The 16,436-nt window shown below is 46.7% G+C and overlaps 1 protein-coding gene across 3 annotated transcripts in view; it reads left to right on the forward strand.

Annotated features, from left to right (window-relative positions):
* Positions 1–16,436, forward strand: part of PRKCE (protein kinase C epsilon) — a 646,138-nt gene that overhangs the window by 407,323 nt on the left and 222,379 nt on the right. For all 3 annotated transcript variants that reach the window (XM_024753630.1, XM_024753627.1, XM_024753628.1), the window contains one exon: positions 12,334–12,488. In XM_024753630.1, coding sequence (XP_024609398.1) covers positions 12,334–12,488 — 155 coding nt within the window. The remainder of the gene's footprint in view (positions 1–12,333; positions 12,489–16,436) is intronic.

A 16,436-nucleotide genomic window follows, 5' to 3' on the forward strand; every position in this document is an offset into this window, starting at 1 on the left:
GAGCTTCTCATTCCTCCAACTAGACTGTAGCCTTTTTGAAAGCCCTCTATAAATACAAACTAATGGACTGATTTGAAATGTGTTCATCACTGAGCCATATGAAGCCACTGAATGGAGGCTTGTGAATGAAAACTTGAAACTAATATTTTCCTGAGCACATTTTTGGGGGCCAGGCACCTACAATAAGGATAATCTATTATAATTTTCCAAGAAGTAGCTACTATCGAATCTTGGTTTTACAGATGGGGAAACCAACACCCCTGATTGTCCAGTTCACACAGCCAGAGAGTAGCTGAGCTAGGATTTGAACACGAGCAGTCTGGGTCCAGAGGCTGAGTTTGGACCACTACAGTATGCAGGTGAGGATGTGGATGGAGAAGGCTATCAGAACATTCGGAAACGTCCACTGGCAGAGTTCTACAAACGGGGACCGGCCACAGTCAAGTTAGGGACATTTCATTTGAGGTTCTCCAAGTCTTTTTCCTCATTCGTGTCATTAACAAGTCCATTGAGATCATGGATTTCTACATTTAGAGAAACCAGCCTCCTCTCGGAATTGCCGGCCCTCGGTTTGTATCAGAGGTGAGACTTGGTCCTGAAACTCTCACTTGCTTTGTCTATTTCACCACCTTTTCAGGTCATTAAGAACAAATGGTTTGTGCACAGATTAAACACAGGCTGTTTTTGTTCTGCTTCTACAAACATCTACACCTGCTGCATGTAGACTGCATAGCCTTGATTGGAGTCTGTGCTCAGGGATTTTTTAGAAAACAACACATGCCGGAATCCAGCTGAGGTTAAACAGTTCCTTGGAGAGGACACTGTGCTATTACACCAAATACTTACAAGTTTATCTCACCACACTGCCTGGGGTTCAGAGTAAACCTGGGTGGAAGTATGGAGATCAAAGAATTTAATAATGAAAAACCTCTGTTCATGCTCTATCTGTCATCAAATGAAAGTATTAGTGAAGTGGTATGGAAATCCTCTTCAGCTTGCCTGCAGCCACCAGCCATGCCACTTAAGATTTAAAACAATGTGATCAAGTGTCCAGAATCCACAAGATTGAGTTGTATGCATACATTAGTGTATTATTTCCAAGTTGCCAATTTCCCCCAGATTAGCGCGTTTTCATCTCGGCTTTATTAAAGGAGTCAGAACATGAAAGGGAATTTAGCACAGTGGAGATGTCAGCAGAGCTTTCTTGCCATCATGGTGTGATTTATTTGGTTTGGGGCAGCCATGCATATGAATCCACCAAGGTGTCCGTGGGACTGCAAGTCAAGCCAAGTGGGACTGATAAAATGGAAAGGACAAAGAATACAGTAATGTGGTGAAACCACAGCTCTCTAACTGTGGGTGGGAATTTCAGGCCCTTGATTTGTCTTCATATGGCCCCACAGTTGCAAATCCACAGTACAGCATGGTATCAGCTACACATAAGAGCTTTATTATGGCATTAGTGGAGTGGCTTGGATGAGCCCAGCATGGTATGAAGCATTGCAGGGATGCAGGAGACATGGCCCTGGTCACTGCAGGAGATACCTCCTGTTGTGGAAAGCCATGGTTTTCCTGAGAGCACACCTTGTCTGTCAAGAGTCCTGGGCTGAAGGAAAGCTAGAAACCACTGGTCCAAGAATTTACACTTTGTTGGACTTACCGACACGTGAAATTCTCACAAAAAGATGCAGAACCCAATGCAATGAAATCACCAAATCCTGATGTCAGAAGCCAGGACAGTTGTCCAGTCCAGTGGTTCCCAAACTTCACTGAGCATTTGGAGCTACCTGGGGAATTTAAAACGAAGTGAACATTCATTCCCAAGGCCCAGCCAGAGTTAGAAGCTCCGATCAAAGGGCCCAGAAATCTGCATGCTCTAAAATGCTCCCAAGGGATTCTGTGGCTCAGCCAGCTCATCTGGCCCATCCCCTCAATGAACAAAGAGGGTTTCTGTTAACAACCCTGCAAAGTGATAATCCATACAAGGCTGGCATCCTCAGGTTGGAAGGAATTCACTGCAGAACAAGGCAGCAGGATCCAGACAGGAGGCTGGAGTTCTTTAAAGTCTTTCCTAGACGTTGATAAAAGGGGCCTCGGTTTATCTTCTACCCATTGGTCTTAGTTAATCTGCAATAACACAGATTGTCTTTACCAACATGGCAGTCCTGCAGTTGATTACCAACATGGCAATACTTCACTCGTTTGAAGAGAGTTCCTCTTCAGTTTGTTCCCTTGTTTGATAGCTAATTCATTTGTTCATTCATTCATTCAGCTCGGACTCTCGGCATCCTCTAAGAGTGGGTTTCTTGAGGCTGACAATTGCCACTTCCTTCAGCCACTTACAGGTCTCGGCTTCTCCACACCCTCCTGTTCGCCATCCTCCGTAAGAACTCTAAGTTTGTCAGCATCAAATATGGTACCCAGAATCGGATGCCACACTGACCATGCGGTATGACCAGCAGAGTCCAACTGCCACAGGAGCAGTTGCCACCTGTGTCCTGCTTCTACTAAAGCGTGTTGTAAGGATAACCAAGAACTCAAACTGGTGCAGACAGAAAGCTCCGGAGCAGATCAGGAAGGGAAAAGGTCGGTGTCGGCTGAATCGGGCGTGAGCCAGGTCCTAGTGAATGGGTAAACTGTGGAATGGAAGAGAGTGCCGTCCTTCCAGCATTCCAAGTGGAGAAATAATATTTCATTGGAAACTCAGGTATTTGCCGCATAGACCACAGTGTGCATCTGTTATCCGGTCTGCAGGCTAAACAGAGGTTCTCACCACATCACTGCCCGCTACGTGTAGGATCAGCTCTGACTGCTACACCAAGCCAGGGCGTGTGAGGGGCAGCCTTCCTTTCTTCTCTGTATGGTGGGCTCAACCTAAATATTTCCATCTAAGCAGGTTATATCTCCTTCCCACAACTGAAGAGAAATAGTGATGTACCTTCTCTCTTTAGGGCCAGCTACCTGGTATTTGCTTATGTTTAAAACTGTCACAAGAACTTCGTATATTCTTTGGGAAGGAAAGGAAAGGTAAGAAAAGAGGAACTATTGTGACGTTGACAGCTGGATGTAAAGTTAGCTGAACGGTTGTTCCTTGTGTGTAAAATTGGAAAAACATTTCCTTGATGACTTTTCGCTGAATAGACTGGTCGTTTTAACATTGATGTGGGTACATTCTGATCCCTGAATTGGTTAGCAGAATTTCATTCTAAATCGAATTAAGCAAGCAAAGGAACAAAAAACAATGAGAGAGAAAACAGCAACAACAATTGCAGCCATAACACAGTTCATGGCCGGCCTGACCCAGGACTGTAGGCTTTATTTACAACGGTAGGTGCGTGAGCCTCCTGGAAATCAGACCTCAAGTGTGACCTCTGTAGGGGCTTCTTTTTGTGTTGGGCATGGGAAATAAGGTGGCATCTGAAGTTTCTGGAATCAGAGTAGCAGCTACATGGGCTGCTTCCATTCTGCCTGGGGTCCATCTCTAGCATCTGAGCTGGAGACCAGAGATACTCATTTAGTTCTTCTTCACCAGCTAGACATGCACCAAGCCTGTATAAGAAGGGGATACACAAGAAAGGGGAGTCTTGAGGCCCACCTGTTGGGCCTTACATCCTGCTGAAGACACAGAAAGTATTGGCGGGACAGTCAGAGTTTGATGCAGTCACACACTGGATTGAGAGGGAAAGCCTGAGCTCACGAAAAGAGCGTTGGTAAAGGACAAGACTATGACACGGGCCTTGGCTGGATGGGGAAATGGGCTTAGAACAGGCATACTTTCATTCCTTTGCTTAAAAACACTTACAGGGAGGCTTCATTCAGTTCTTAACTTTGGCTTCAGACAGCTGACTGCTGGTGACAGTGGTGACAGTGTTTTCCTTCTGTTTAAATTAACTCTTGGTATCATCAAAGACAGATTTGGCCTGTGTCACCATCTTGCCCAGAATGGGCAGACCAGATTCTCAGTGGGCAACAGGCACACTGCAGAGCGTGAAACCTCTACAAGATGGCCAGGCTGCTAAGTTGGGCAGACGAGTGAGGGGCAAGGTTCCTGATGCCTTGCCGCTTTCCTGGAGTCCAGGTCAACAGCCAGGGACAGAGGACAGTAGCCAGAAGCCACACCCCAGGAGTGGCACTTGATGGAGAAAGCAGCCAGAGGGTGAAAAACCAGGAAGGAGCCTGGTGCTGTGAGGTGATGCTGACGCTCTGGTAATGCAGTGGAATAAAAGAGGGAACCTCAGCAAAACCACACCGTTGCACATTTCACTGCCATGCTCCCCATCTAAACCCCCTTGATTCTATCATTTTCAAAGAGAAAACTAACAACAAACCATTATTCCTACTTACCTTTAGGTGTGGCTCTTTTTCATGGCATGAGGTCACTCTGGTGTCAGCATCATTGAGATGTAGCCTATTTGGGGGCCATTCTGTATGTCCTGTCATATCACGTGATAGTAACTTCTATTCCCTAAGATGTTGATGACCCTATGAAAGGCAAGTGTTCTCTGACGTACTGAACCAAAGCCTTTCCCCCTTTGCCCTGGCTTTCACACACAGATCAGTGTGCATGGGGCAGGTTGGCAGTAACTTGAAGTTTTTCCCTGGGCTAAGTGCAGCTCTAATCAGAGGCAGGAAATGTTTATTTTGAGCTTTATCGAGTGAGTCAGTTTAGTACAGCTTTAGGTCACTTTAGACTTGAGGTGTCCTGTGTACTTCCAATAAGCAGGGTTAAAAGCAGTTGGAAACAAACATTAGATGGACATGAATGAAGTTTATACCTTCTCAACCAGCAGACTTTTGCGTGGAATTTTTACTATTTGGCCGGTTCTGATTAGGTTAATACTTGCCCCACAAAAAATACTTCTCCCCTTTTACCCAAAGGAGGGTAGACTCTACCATCTGTGACTTACGGAAGATTATAAGAAACAGCAATGTGAAAACCCATTCTGTATTCTCCATTCCACTCTTGGCGTTGATGGAATTGGCCGTGGCTGTAGGAATTTGGTTGAGATAAATCTGAATTTGGCAAAGACCACAACCGAGTAAGGCCTTGCACAGTGGGAGGTGAAAGGGGGAGAAAGCTGAGAAGGGCTGAGGATGGGTGAACGTGAATCTTTTTAAGCGACATTTTTTGGGTGATAATTATTAGTGTTATTGCATAAGAAAGTTTACATCCCTGATCATAATTATTATGCAGCTGAGACTCTCGTTCTCTGTTAATTGACAGGTAAGTCTTCAGTGAGAAGAAAGGTCCTTTCTTTTTATTATCTATAACTCTCTTTCACCAAACTTAGTGGAAGGTCTGTGACACCAGTTGAACAAGGCTCTGCCTGTGGTCCACAGATGGTACGTCTCCCTGAGAGCTGGAGAGTCTCACTCATGACTGACTGTTTTTAGTTGATTGTGATGTTGGCTGTTCCGTCTTGGTGGGAAAATAAAATTGAGGTGGTTACGTTTCCCGAAGTGGTTGGATCTTTCCTTTCGTTCGATCCAGGAAGTGTAATAGAGGAGAGGGAGTGTTGCTTGTTGGTCTTTCTCAAAGATAATAAAACATTTAACACAGTGGAAATAGGGAAGAGGTGGAATAACTTCAAGCAACCTTCCTTCAACCCATCATAAACTCTGCTTTTAGAATAGTTTTTTTTTTAGTCAGCTTTAGTTACGCCAATGTACAGCTCAGAAGATCTCTAGAGGTCTTTACTTCCCACCTGTGTTTTCAGAACCATCTGGCCTCACCCCACCATCGAATCTGTCTCCTTCATTCCTATATCCAAGTTTTTTCACTGGTTTACTCTTACCCTCCTCGTATCCCCACATGCAGTGGCCACTCTTGCTTACCTCTGCCCTTCAGGGCTGTGCTTCTAACTTGCCAGGCTCTCTACTCCTTCCACCTTCTGTTGTTCAAGACCTGAATTGTGGTCTTTCCCTAATTCAGATGTGTCTCAACACAATTTCTATAGCAATGGCTAGTTCCATCAATACCAGTTGTATTATGGAAAACAAAATACAGAAAGAATTTTCTTATGAGTGTTTCTTATAATGATTTTCTGTAAGTGCTAAGGCCTGGATGACAGACAGTTCTTCTCTAGGGGCCTAAGAAGATAAGGTCCCAGATACATAGGTTTCACAATCTGATTTGATACAGAAGGGTTTAGCACATAATGATAGAGCATTTCGTGTTGCTTTCTGTGGTTTCCTGTGTTCAATTCCTAGCTCCCAAAAATCAAAACCATGGCTTATATCATCTTCCATATCTCCCAGCCACCTGCCTCAGGGCAGAGCACCCAGGAGAGACCTGTCGAGTTGATAGGTTAAATGATGGAGACATGGAGAGAAAAGGAGATGCTACAGAGTGTGAGGTCAGGCCCCACGATTCCCTCAGATGGTACCTTAGAGAAATTGTTCATCCTGTCATTGGCACATCAAAGGCGGACTGTTCCAAGTCCAATCTTTTATTTTATTATATTTTATTTTATTTTTGTGGCGGTATGCGGGCCTCTCACTGTTGGGGCCTCTCCCGCTGCGGAGCACAGGCTCCGGACGCGCAGGCTCAGCGGCCATGGAGGGCATTCCTGTGAAATTGATTCAAAGATGATAGAATCTTTGCACATATAAACAGCTAACAAACGATGGAGAATGTGTGTCTAAACAAACCCAATTGGCAGGACATGCTGTGCTGCTGAGAGGAAGCCTCTGGCTATCCATCACACCTTGAAAGATGAACAGGGAGGGCCTAGTTTTCCCTTCAAAGTCAGGAAAGGTTAGCACTCTGGGAAAATGGAGCCCAATGGGAATTTCAAACACATGGCGTGGCCCTTCCGGCTTGTAGGTCATTATTAACTATTCTTACCCTAAATCGCCATGACATATAATCTCTTTCCTGATTTTATTATTTTACTTGCTATCACAAGACCGTAACTTTTCAGACATTCAGGTGTGATTAAGGGAGGAGGAGGTAGGATAAGGCTTTTAAAATCTTTGATTACCTCAGAAAACATATTTGCTTACTTTACAAGGAAGTTGGGGTTTTGTTTTGTTTTGTTTTCTACTGATGCCAAGAGGGGATTAATGAGTAGCTGCTGGGTTTGCCAGCTTTCTTTTGATTTCAGTTTATGTAATTAAGCAGTTCCCAGAATGACTTGAGGTTCCCACTCTGCATCAAAACATGCTTCTCAGATGTGTTAGGTGTGGAGGTCAGAAACAATCCAGACTCACTGAATGGAGGGAGGAGAAGTGAAAAACTTGTCTTGCTTTAAAAACGGTGCCTCCTATGCCACAAGGGTTGACCATGCTTTGGGACCATGCACGTTGAGCTGTTTTGAGTAGAAAACCAAGTTAAAACTGAAGTTCAGATGGGCTGAGGTTAGAATAACTCGAAACGCGGTTAACAATAGAAATAACTTGGGGAAACCAACTCTGGTTTACTGTTGAATTTCCAGCAACCAGGGCCTCATCTGCGGTGGGTATTTAAGACCTCACGGTTTCAACAAAGACACACTAGGAACCCACTCTGTGCCAGGCTCCATTCTAGTCGCTGGGGGTACAATGAGGAACTAAACCAAGGAGAGTCCCTCCCTCAAGATGCTAACGTGGAGTGAATGTTGGATGAGCAGATTTTTATTGAGCGCCTCTGAGCTGGTAGTGGTGATGGTGATTGCTGGGAAGTATAAGGTATGTTCCTCAGGGAACTGACCATCTCACGGGGAGGTGAAGACGTCTGTCCGCGGACCCAAAGAACTGTTCAAAGCTATACCAAATATTGGGTGCTGATACAGACAGACCCCCTGAGCGGGAAGTGGTCAGAGTGGGCACTCCTGGGCACAGTCTGCAGGCAGGAGGCCTAGTGCAGCAGGCTGACTTGTCTTGAAGCCTTTAACTCCCTAAGCAGTAAGAAATTGCAGATACAAATATCAGAGCACCCTTTGGTTTTGTTTCTCTCTTAGAGCCCCCTAAACTTTTTTAGTTCTTCTCCCCACATAATGCTTGTTTTTAAAGGGAATCATAGCCGCTTTTCTTTGGGGTTAGACTAATTCCCTTAAAAACCAGCAGGGCAGAATTACCAATAGTTCCCGCCCTCATGAAGTACACAGACTACTGGCGGAGAAAGACATAAATCAGTGACACAAATCAAAGACCCACTGGAGAGTGTCGCATGTAATAGGGGGATTTGACCTGGTCAGAAAAGTTAGGGACAGCTTCCTAGAAGAAAAGATGGTTGCACTGAAATCTGAAGGACAAGGACAAGGAGGGATTAATTAGGTGAAAGGAGAGGGGAAAACATGCCAAGCAGAGGGAGCAGCTTGAGCAAAGGCCCTGTGGCAGGAGGGAGTTTGCTGTCGGGGTGGCGGGAACAGGGAACAGCTGAAAGTGCTTCTTACTCAGAAGAATTAGGTAGGGCCAGATCACACAGGCCACGAGGCATGTTAGGGAGTCTTCTATTTATTCCAAGAGTATCAGGAAACGTTTGAAAGAGTCAGTAGAATGAGGGAAGGAAGGGGGGATGCGTTGTAATCAGATTTTCATTTCAGCAGGGTAACTCTGTCCATAGTGTGATGAGCGTTTGGTAGGACAGGGCCGGGGGAGCTGGAATCAACGTAGGGAGTGTCAGTAAGAGGCTCTTGTAAGAATCTCGACAAGAGATGATAACTGCTTGGGCGAGAATGGTGGCCATGATGGTGGTGAAAACAGAAAGGCAAATGTAACAGGTACAGAGGTAATAAGTGCAAAGGTACAAAAGGTAAAAGCAGTAGGGCTTGGTGATGGATATGAGGGATAAAGGAGAGGAGGGGAGGTATTGAGAATGACTTTCAGGTTTCTGATTTATACACTTGGCTGGTTGGTTAAGCCCTGCCCTGAGACAGGCACCCTGGACGAGGCCCAGTTTGCTGGGGGAAGATTATGAAGCAGTTTTGAACATGTTGGGTTTGAGTGCCTTTGAAGCATCAGAGGGAGTTGTCAGAAACACAGCTGGGTAAATGGGTCCACAGATTGGGGGAGAGGTCTAGGATGCAGGGAGACGTTTGCGAGTCATAGGTGTCAAGGTGCAGTAGCCACTGTGGGTGTGGATGAGATCACTCAGCGCGTACAGAAAGAGGGGGTGCCTAGAACACTGCCTTGTGGGATTCCAACACCTAACTGTAAGTTAGGCTGGAGAGAGGAGAAGCCTACAAGAGAAGGCGGAACAAAACCTGCCACAGTCACAGGGAAGAACCAGCTGAAAGCTAAGGGGAGCAAGCGTTTATTGGGAGAGGAGGTGATCAGGGGAAAATACTGCTGAAAGGACAGGGAAAATGAAGACTCGATAATGACCGTATTAACTATCATACCTCTAGCTAGAATACTGTAGTAACAATAGGAACAGACAGTCTTTATGGAGGAACAGTTATGAGCCAGGCACTTTAATATGTAATTTAATCCTCATAAGAACTTTGTAAGGTGGGTCCTATTATCATCCTCATTTTCACAGATGAGAAAACTGAGCACAGAGGGCTGAAGTCATTTGCCTGAGGTCACACAGCCAGTAAGTGATGAAATCAGCATGGGAGCTCTTCTTTCTCCCTCCACGGCCCCTATCCTCAAATGCCGTGTGTCCGGTGTTGGAGTATAAAAAGCAGCCAGGGGGAGGGCTTCCCTAGTGGCGCAGTGGTTGGGAGTCCGCCTGCCGATGCAGGGGACACAGGTTCGTGCCCCGGTCTGGGAGGATCCCACATGCCGCGGAGCGGCTGGGCCCGTGAGCCATGGCCGCTGAGCCTGCGTGTCCGGAGCCTGTGCTCCGCAACGGGAGAGGCCACAACAGTGAGAGGCCGCGTAACGCAAAAAAAAAAAATAGCAGCCAGGGAGGCAGGATGGGGAGGGGAGATTTTTCCTCTAGAAATTTGGATTCTTTCAGACACAGGCAAGGAAGTACTCCATTGTTGCTAAAGCCCAAGTCCAAGTTGGTGACCATGGACTGGCATTGTAGCAGCTGTCTCTGACGGTTCAGCTAGATTAGGGCAGTGTTGAATGCATGACGCAGCTGTTCTTGCCATGGGAAAGCCTTGCCCCAAGTGCTCTAGGGCAGTGGTTCTCAAAGTGGGGGTCCCTGGCCAGCAGCATAACATCACCTGGGAACTAAGAGATGCAGAGTCTCAGGCTCCAACCCAGATCTTCTGAATCAGAAACTCTGCGGGGCGGGAGGAGAGGGGGAGGAATCCACGTTCTAACAAGCCTCTGTCAGATTCTGCTGCACAAGTCTGAGAACCTGTGTCCTTGGGAGATCCTTGAAAAGATAAAAGAGGAAGACTCCGATAACTTATAATCCATATATCTCACCTTGGCAGAAACCAGATGGAAGAGTTGTTCTCTACCCTGGCTGCCCACTGGAATCACAGGAGGGCCTTTGAAAACTACTGATGCCTGAGTCCCATCCTCAGAAATTCTGGTTTCATTGGAATGGGGTTGGCCTGATCATTTGATTTTTGAAATAAGGATTTGAATGGGGACTAGGTGATTAAATGAATGGTTGGCTTCTGAATACTTCTGAGTACAAAATTGTACTTGGGGGAGAAAACAAGGCAGGCTTTGAAGGGGAGGGTCAAGACAAATGGAAGAGAAGCTAGACCTTAGGGCCTTGGTGAATACCAGTAAAGCTTGAATAATTCTGGAGGTTGTGGTGGGGGGAGAAGGTAGTCTGAATTCATAACAATTCTTAAGGATGGACTTATTTTCAAAGAGATGCCAATTATAAAGTAGATATGCCGTCCAGGCTGCTCCCTGAATAAAGTGTCACTGTGATTTTTACTCAGTCTTCATGGAAATGATTCTCCTAATTCTGGTTGAAAACAATATGCTGACATCCTCCTGGCAGCTCCGCTGAGACTGTAATCTGTATGTTAAGAATGTACTCTGACCCTCTGGCCTCTCACCTCGCTGTTTCCCCTTTGCTCCATGAACGTTCCTCCCCTGCTGACATAGTCAGTTTACCGGTCCCCAAGCCTTCTCTGTTCCCATGTCCTGGTATTTGTTGACACCTCCCGCACCTCCTCCTCCTCTAAGTGAGGGCCTAGCTCCTTCTAGAATCCTCCATGGACCCCACCACTTCAGAGAGCTCCCCTTTCTCCTAATCCTTTCAGCACCCAGTGTCTTTAAGGCACTCTTCTCCTGTTTTGTTTTCATCATTCTACCTATTTCCCATCTCTGCCCCTGGATCATAACCCCACCCCCCGCCACGGCCGCCGCAGGACAGTGATGGTTTATAACTCTTTGCCTCCTGTCTAGCACAGCACCCCGCACTCTATGGGCTCCACAAACTGTAGGCAAGAAACTGTGCAAAAGTGAATTTCGGTCCATCTTCTTCCCACCTCCAAATGGTGGGCAGATGAGAAGGCACCACCCCTCATGAGGGATGACTGTGGTTTGGCCCTTCTTGAGGACAGAATCCATAGGAAGCACGCCAGGGTGGGAATCCCAAAAGGAGCATCCTCCAGAGTGAGACGTGACCCTCATGGGAGGGGCTCTCACCATCTCATTAGTCCATGTTGCTTTGTGTTAGTTTCCTAGGACTGCCGTAGCAAATCACCACAAACTTGGTGGTTTAAAATAATAGAAATCTGTTCTCTCACAGTTCTGGAGGCCAGACGTCTGAGACCAGTGTCCCTGGGCTGAAGTCAAAGTGTCGGCCAGGCCATGCTCCCTCCAGAGGCTCTAGGAGAGATCCTTCTCTGCCTCTTCCAGCTTCTGGTGGCACCGCCTTCCTTGGCTTGTGGCCGCATCACTCTAACCTCCACCTCCCTGGTCACGTTGCCTTCTCCTCCCTTCTCAAATCGCCTCTGCCTCCCTCTTATAAGGACGTTTGTGACTGCCTTTAGGGTCCACTCTGGTGATGCAGAATAATTTCCCCAACTCAAGATCCTTAACTTAATCACAACTGTAAAGTCCTTTGTTGCCATCTAAGGTAACATTCACACATTAAGGGATTAGGACATGGATACCTTTGCGGGGGTGGGGGGGGGGCATGATGTAACCCACCACACATACCAAGGTAACTGGGGCCTGCAAAGGGACAGAGAACTTGTCCAAGGTCACACTTCAAGGTCATAACAGAAATTAGACAGAGACCCAGATCTCCTTTCTGTCAATTTTGGGCTTCTCCCACTAGACCAAGCTGACGCCTCTAAAAGTAAGACAGACGGATTTTAGAATAACACTTCGTACCCTAACTCCATCTTCTCTCCGGAACGTGTGCTACTAGGGTCCTTGAGTCCTGGTTCTGTTACTTTGGACTCACAGTACGCTTGCTGGCCTGTGTGGGCAGCTGCAGCAGAATTCGCTAAATGGCATTTCCTCCTCTCCTTTCAGGACCGCCTCTTTTTCGTCATGGAGTATGTAAATGGTGGAGACCTCATGTTCCAGATTCAGCGGTCCCGAAAATTCGACGAGCCTCGTTCCCGGTTCTATGCTGCAGAGGTTACGTCAGCCCTCATGTTCCTCCACCAACATGGAGTCATCTACAGGTACCTCTCCTCTCCTCCTCTCTTCCCCAAAAGCGAAAAAAATAAAGAGCTTTCCGGATGCTTGGACTGACTTGGCTCCTGCCCCACTGGTCTCTTAGCAACCCTCTTTAGATTAGCTGTTTGTTCCAATTTGCTTACAGAGGGCTTTTTTTGGGGGCTGTTTATCACTGTGAATGTTAATATTTGAATGGCCCCGGGAGATCTGACCCACTGTTTGTGCCAGTTTTGATTGAAAGCTTAAGCACGACATTTTAAAGGCTTGGCGCCAAGTAACCTTGGGGTGACCTTCATTTCTCTCTGCCCCACCCCCTACCTTCTTCCTTGAACATCAGGGCATTCTCTTTACTTTTTCCTTCTGTGCCATGAACTTCCTCCCCTTCCCAACCTCTTGCCACTTCCTGCGTTTGTTTGGCTTAGTTGTCTCCAGCAGATAGAATCGGAGAAGGAGGAGTTCCTTGCGGGTCTCAGGGTTTATGATCTTGGGGGGGAGGAGGGAGGGGAACTAGACAATATCCAACAGGAAGTGACTCTCTACAGATCATCCAGTCCCTTATTACTGCCTTGTCCCCCTTCCAAGAAAACATAGAATGAACACACACACACAGAAATTTTCCAGTAAGACAGCGAGACTACGCAGGCTCTTCTGTGAGGTCAGGAATTCTGGGAGGAGTAAATATTTATAATTAGCAACAAGGACACTAAAGTTCCTTAAGGTTTTTTCAATGACTGTCAATTTCTTTACTCAGATTTTGCTTCCTCCTTTTTTTTTTAAATTGGGTAGAAGAATAGCTGGCTTGGTTCAACCCAGAACTAATCCCTCGCCAGAACTTCACTGACCTGCTCCCGGGAGCAATGCCCTGACTAAATGTTCTCCAAGGGGTTCTGACCAACCCTCACCAGCTCCCTAAAGTCGCTCTGCTCAAAAATAGTCAGTGGCTCCCTATGGCCTGCATAACAAAGCCCATACTTTTTAGCCCGCTTTCATGGCCCTCCACGACAGGAGTCCATGTATTTGTTTCCTGTTACTGCGTAACAAATTACCACAAACGCAGTGGCTTAAAACAACACCCATTGATTGTCTCACAGTTTCCACGGGGCAGGAGTCCAGGCAAGGCACACCTGGGTTTCTCTGCTGTGATCAAGGTGTCAGCCAGACTGTAGTCTTATCTGAAGTTTGGGCTCCTCTTCCAGGCTTACATGGTTGCGGGCAGAATTCATTTCCTTGCAGCTGGAGCATTCACGTGGCTTCCTCAAGGCCAGCAGGAGAGAAAGTCTTTCCTGCTTTGAGTCTCTAACTTCAGGGAGACCTGGACCGTCTTTGAAACAGATCATTTGATTAGATTGGGCGCAGCCAGGCTAATCTCTCTTTTGTTTAACTCAAAGTCAAATGACTTAGGGACTTTAATTATACATGCAAATCCCTTGGCCCTTGCCCTCTAATGTCATATAATCTCAGCAGTGATATCACATCCCTTTTCCACATTGTTTTGGTTGGAGGTAAGTCACAGTTTCACCACCGTATACAAGGGGAGGGGGTATGAGATTATACCAGAGTGTGACACCTTGGGGGTCACCTTAGGTTATGTCTACTACAGCCCAGAACGTCTTTCTCCCCTCGCTTCCCATGATCTCTTGTTTTGAACCTACCGAGGTTCTTAGCTTTCCTCAAACTCACCTGCCAATTCCCAACTTCCTCATTTTTCTGCTCTCCTCTCCACCTCCTCTGTCCAGCCCAGAAGCCTCATGCAATACTGCCTGCCGGCTCGAAGCCCGGTCCCACCAACCAGAGCAAGTCTCTCCATCCACCACACATTATTTATTTATTTGCAATTTGGGAATGAATTGCAAGTTGAAACTAATTGCTGCACCTGCCACTCTTCACCTTGTGTTGGGGTCGGGCATCCATGTGGGTCCTTCACTAAGTCCCACCCTCTCCTTTAGGGCCATGGCTGCTTCTTTTTAACCCTTTGATCTTCTTATTTTACATCCTCTTCTTATCTTGCACGTAGTAAATGGTCAACAAATGACCATTGGCTTCAATTAGTTTAAAACCCCAATGTCTGCCCCCCAAACTGGTTGCAGGCTAGTTAGAGATACCGGGGTTAGATATGTGAAAAGATCACCCGTACTACAAGGCAGTGCTCTGTTAGGTGCCAGGGACAAGAAGAATTGTCATTCATTGATATACCATCCCCATCCCCTCCCTATTAGAGTGGGTATAATCATCCACAGTTTACCAGCAGGGATTCAGAGACTTCCCTTAAATAATTTGCCCCAGGCCGTAAGTGACAGACTTAGGAAGTATAACTGATCAGTAAGCTCGTGCTACACATCATGACATTTGCCATGGGGCTCATCAAATCCAAGTCCACACTTTACTAGTCATTCCAGGTGCTCCCAAACTTGACTTTTGCTTACATGTCTGGTTTCTTCTCCTTTCTACTTCCCTCGTTGAATGCTTCCCTCTCATCACACCTGAGAACACGTTTGTTCTGTTGACTTCTATGAGCCATACGTGCCCCCTCTCTTTCTCTCCTTCCCATCTCCTTGACCATTTCGCTTCAATCTCTATATCACCTGGCCTGGTCCTTCTCCCCTTCACCCCCATCTTCTAAATGCTGCGTTTTCCCACGGCCTTCATCCCCAACTACTCCTCCTGAGCAATTTCAGCATTTGCATGCCTCCAGATGACACCCGTGTGCCCGTGACTCCCATATCACTCTCTCCAGAACCCCGCACAAGATCTCTCTCTTTCAAGACAACCTCCAAGGCCTTCTTCCTTCTTCCCTGGCTAGTTTGCAAGAATTTCTTGACGTGACTCACTCACTGCCTCTCGGTTTTCTGCCCTTCTGTCTGTCTACCTCCCTCTCCATCGCTGCCCAGTGTTCTTTCAAAGCACAGGCTGATTGTCACAGGATCCCCTTCTTAGCATCCTTCAACCCTCATAAGATAAAGCACAGAAAGGGGTGCTTTTTCTACCCAGAGGAGATGCCTTTTTGTGTTTCTCACAAAGACACCATGCATGCTGACAGGGCCCTCGTGGACCCCAACGGTCTTTTGATCCTTATCAAAAGGATCCTTCCCCCAACCGTGTATCCCACCCTCAAGGCCCTCCAAATTAGGCCGTTCTCCCCCAAATACCCTTCTCTTTCATTTCTCCTAGTCTTTGTCTCCACTGTCCCTGGAATTCCCTTGCTCCTAATCTGCGTCTTGATCAGTGAGTGGCTTCCAGGTCACATCTATGGTCTGACTGCCTTAGAGTCCCTGGTTTAAAAAATAGGTAGATTCCAGAATACTGGACAAGGGGACTAGATAAGGATATAGGTAAGGAAAGAGTGGCCATGAGTTGGTGATCGCTGAAACTGGGTGATGGGTACACGGGGGTTCACTATTCTGTCTGCTTCTTGTATGTTTTGAATTTGTCATAAATAATCTTTTTTTTTTTTTTAAAGAATAGCAATTCCAGAGTACCATTCCTAGAGCCTTTGATTCAGTAGGTCTGGTATGGGGTTCAGGAATCTGTACTTTTTTAAAACATTCCTCAGGTGATTCGGGGACCACGGGTCTAGAAAATTTCCGTTCTGCCCTCAGAACTGTGTCAGATGCCCCGGCTCTGGGAGGCCTCCCCTGACCACCCATGCCTTCCCTGAGTGACAGCAGCTCTCTGGATCAGGCTGGTTCCCTTTGCCAACCTCGTATTTTCACTTAAGATACCTATTCTGTGCTTGAGAACTCCATGCAAGCGTGCTTACCTGGCTGGCCTAGGATGGTACCCTGCTTGTAGGAGGTGTTCGCTAAATACTTGTTCTAGTCTCTAATGCTCCAGCGCCTTCCAGTCTAGTGGGTTGCTACCTCACACATGTGCACTTTTGAAAGTCTGTGTTGGAAGTATCTGCAGCCCCCACACACAGTTTTTTTTTTTCTTTGCCCCTGAACGGCCCCCCTTCC

This window comes from Neophocaena asiaeorientalis, unplaced genomic scaffold, assembly GCF_003031525.2.
Source record: "Neophocaena asiaeorientalis asiaeorientalis breed wild unplaced genomic scaffold, Neophocaena_asiaeorientalis_V1.1 scaffold171, whole genome shotgun sequence".
Lineage (NCBI taxonomy): Eukaryota > Metazoa > Chordata > Mammalia > Artiodactyla > Phocoenidae > Neophocaena > Neophocaena asiaeorientalis.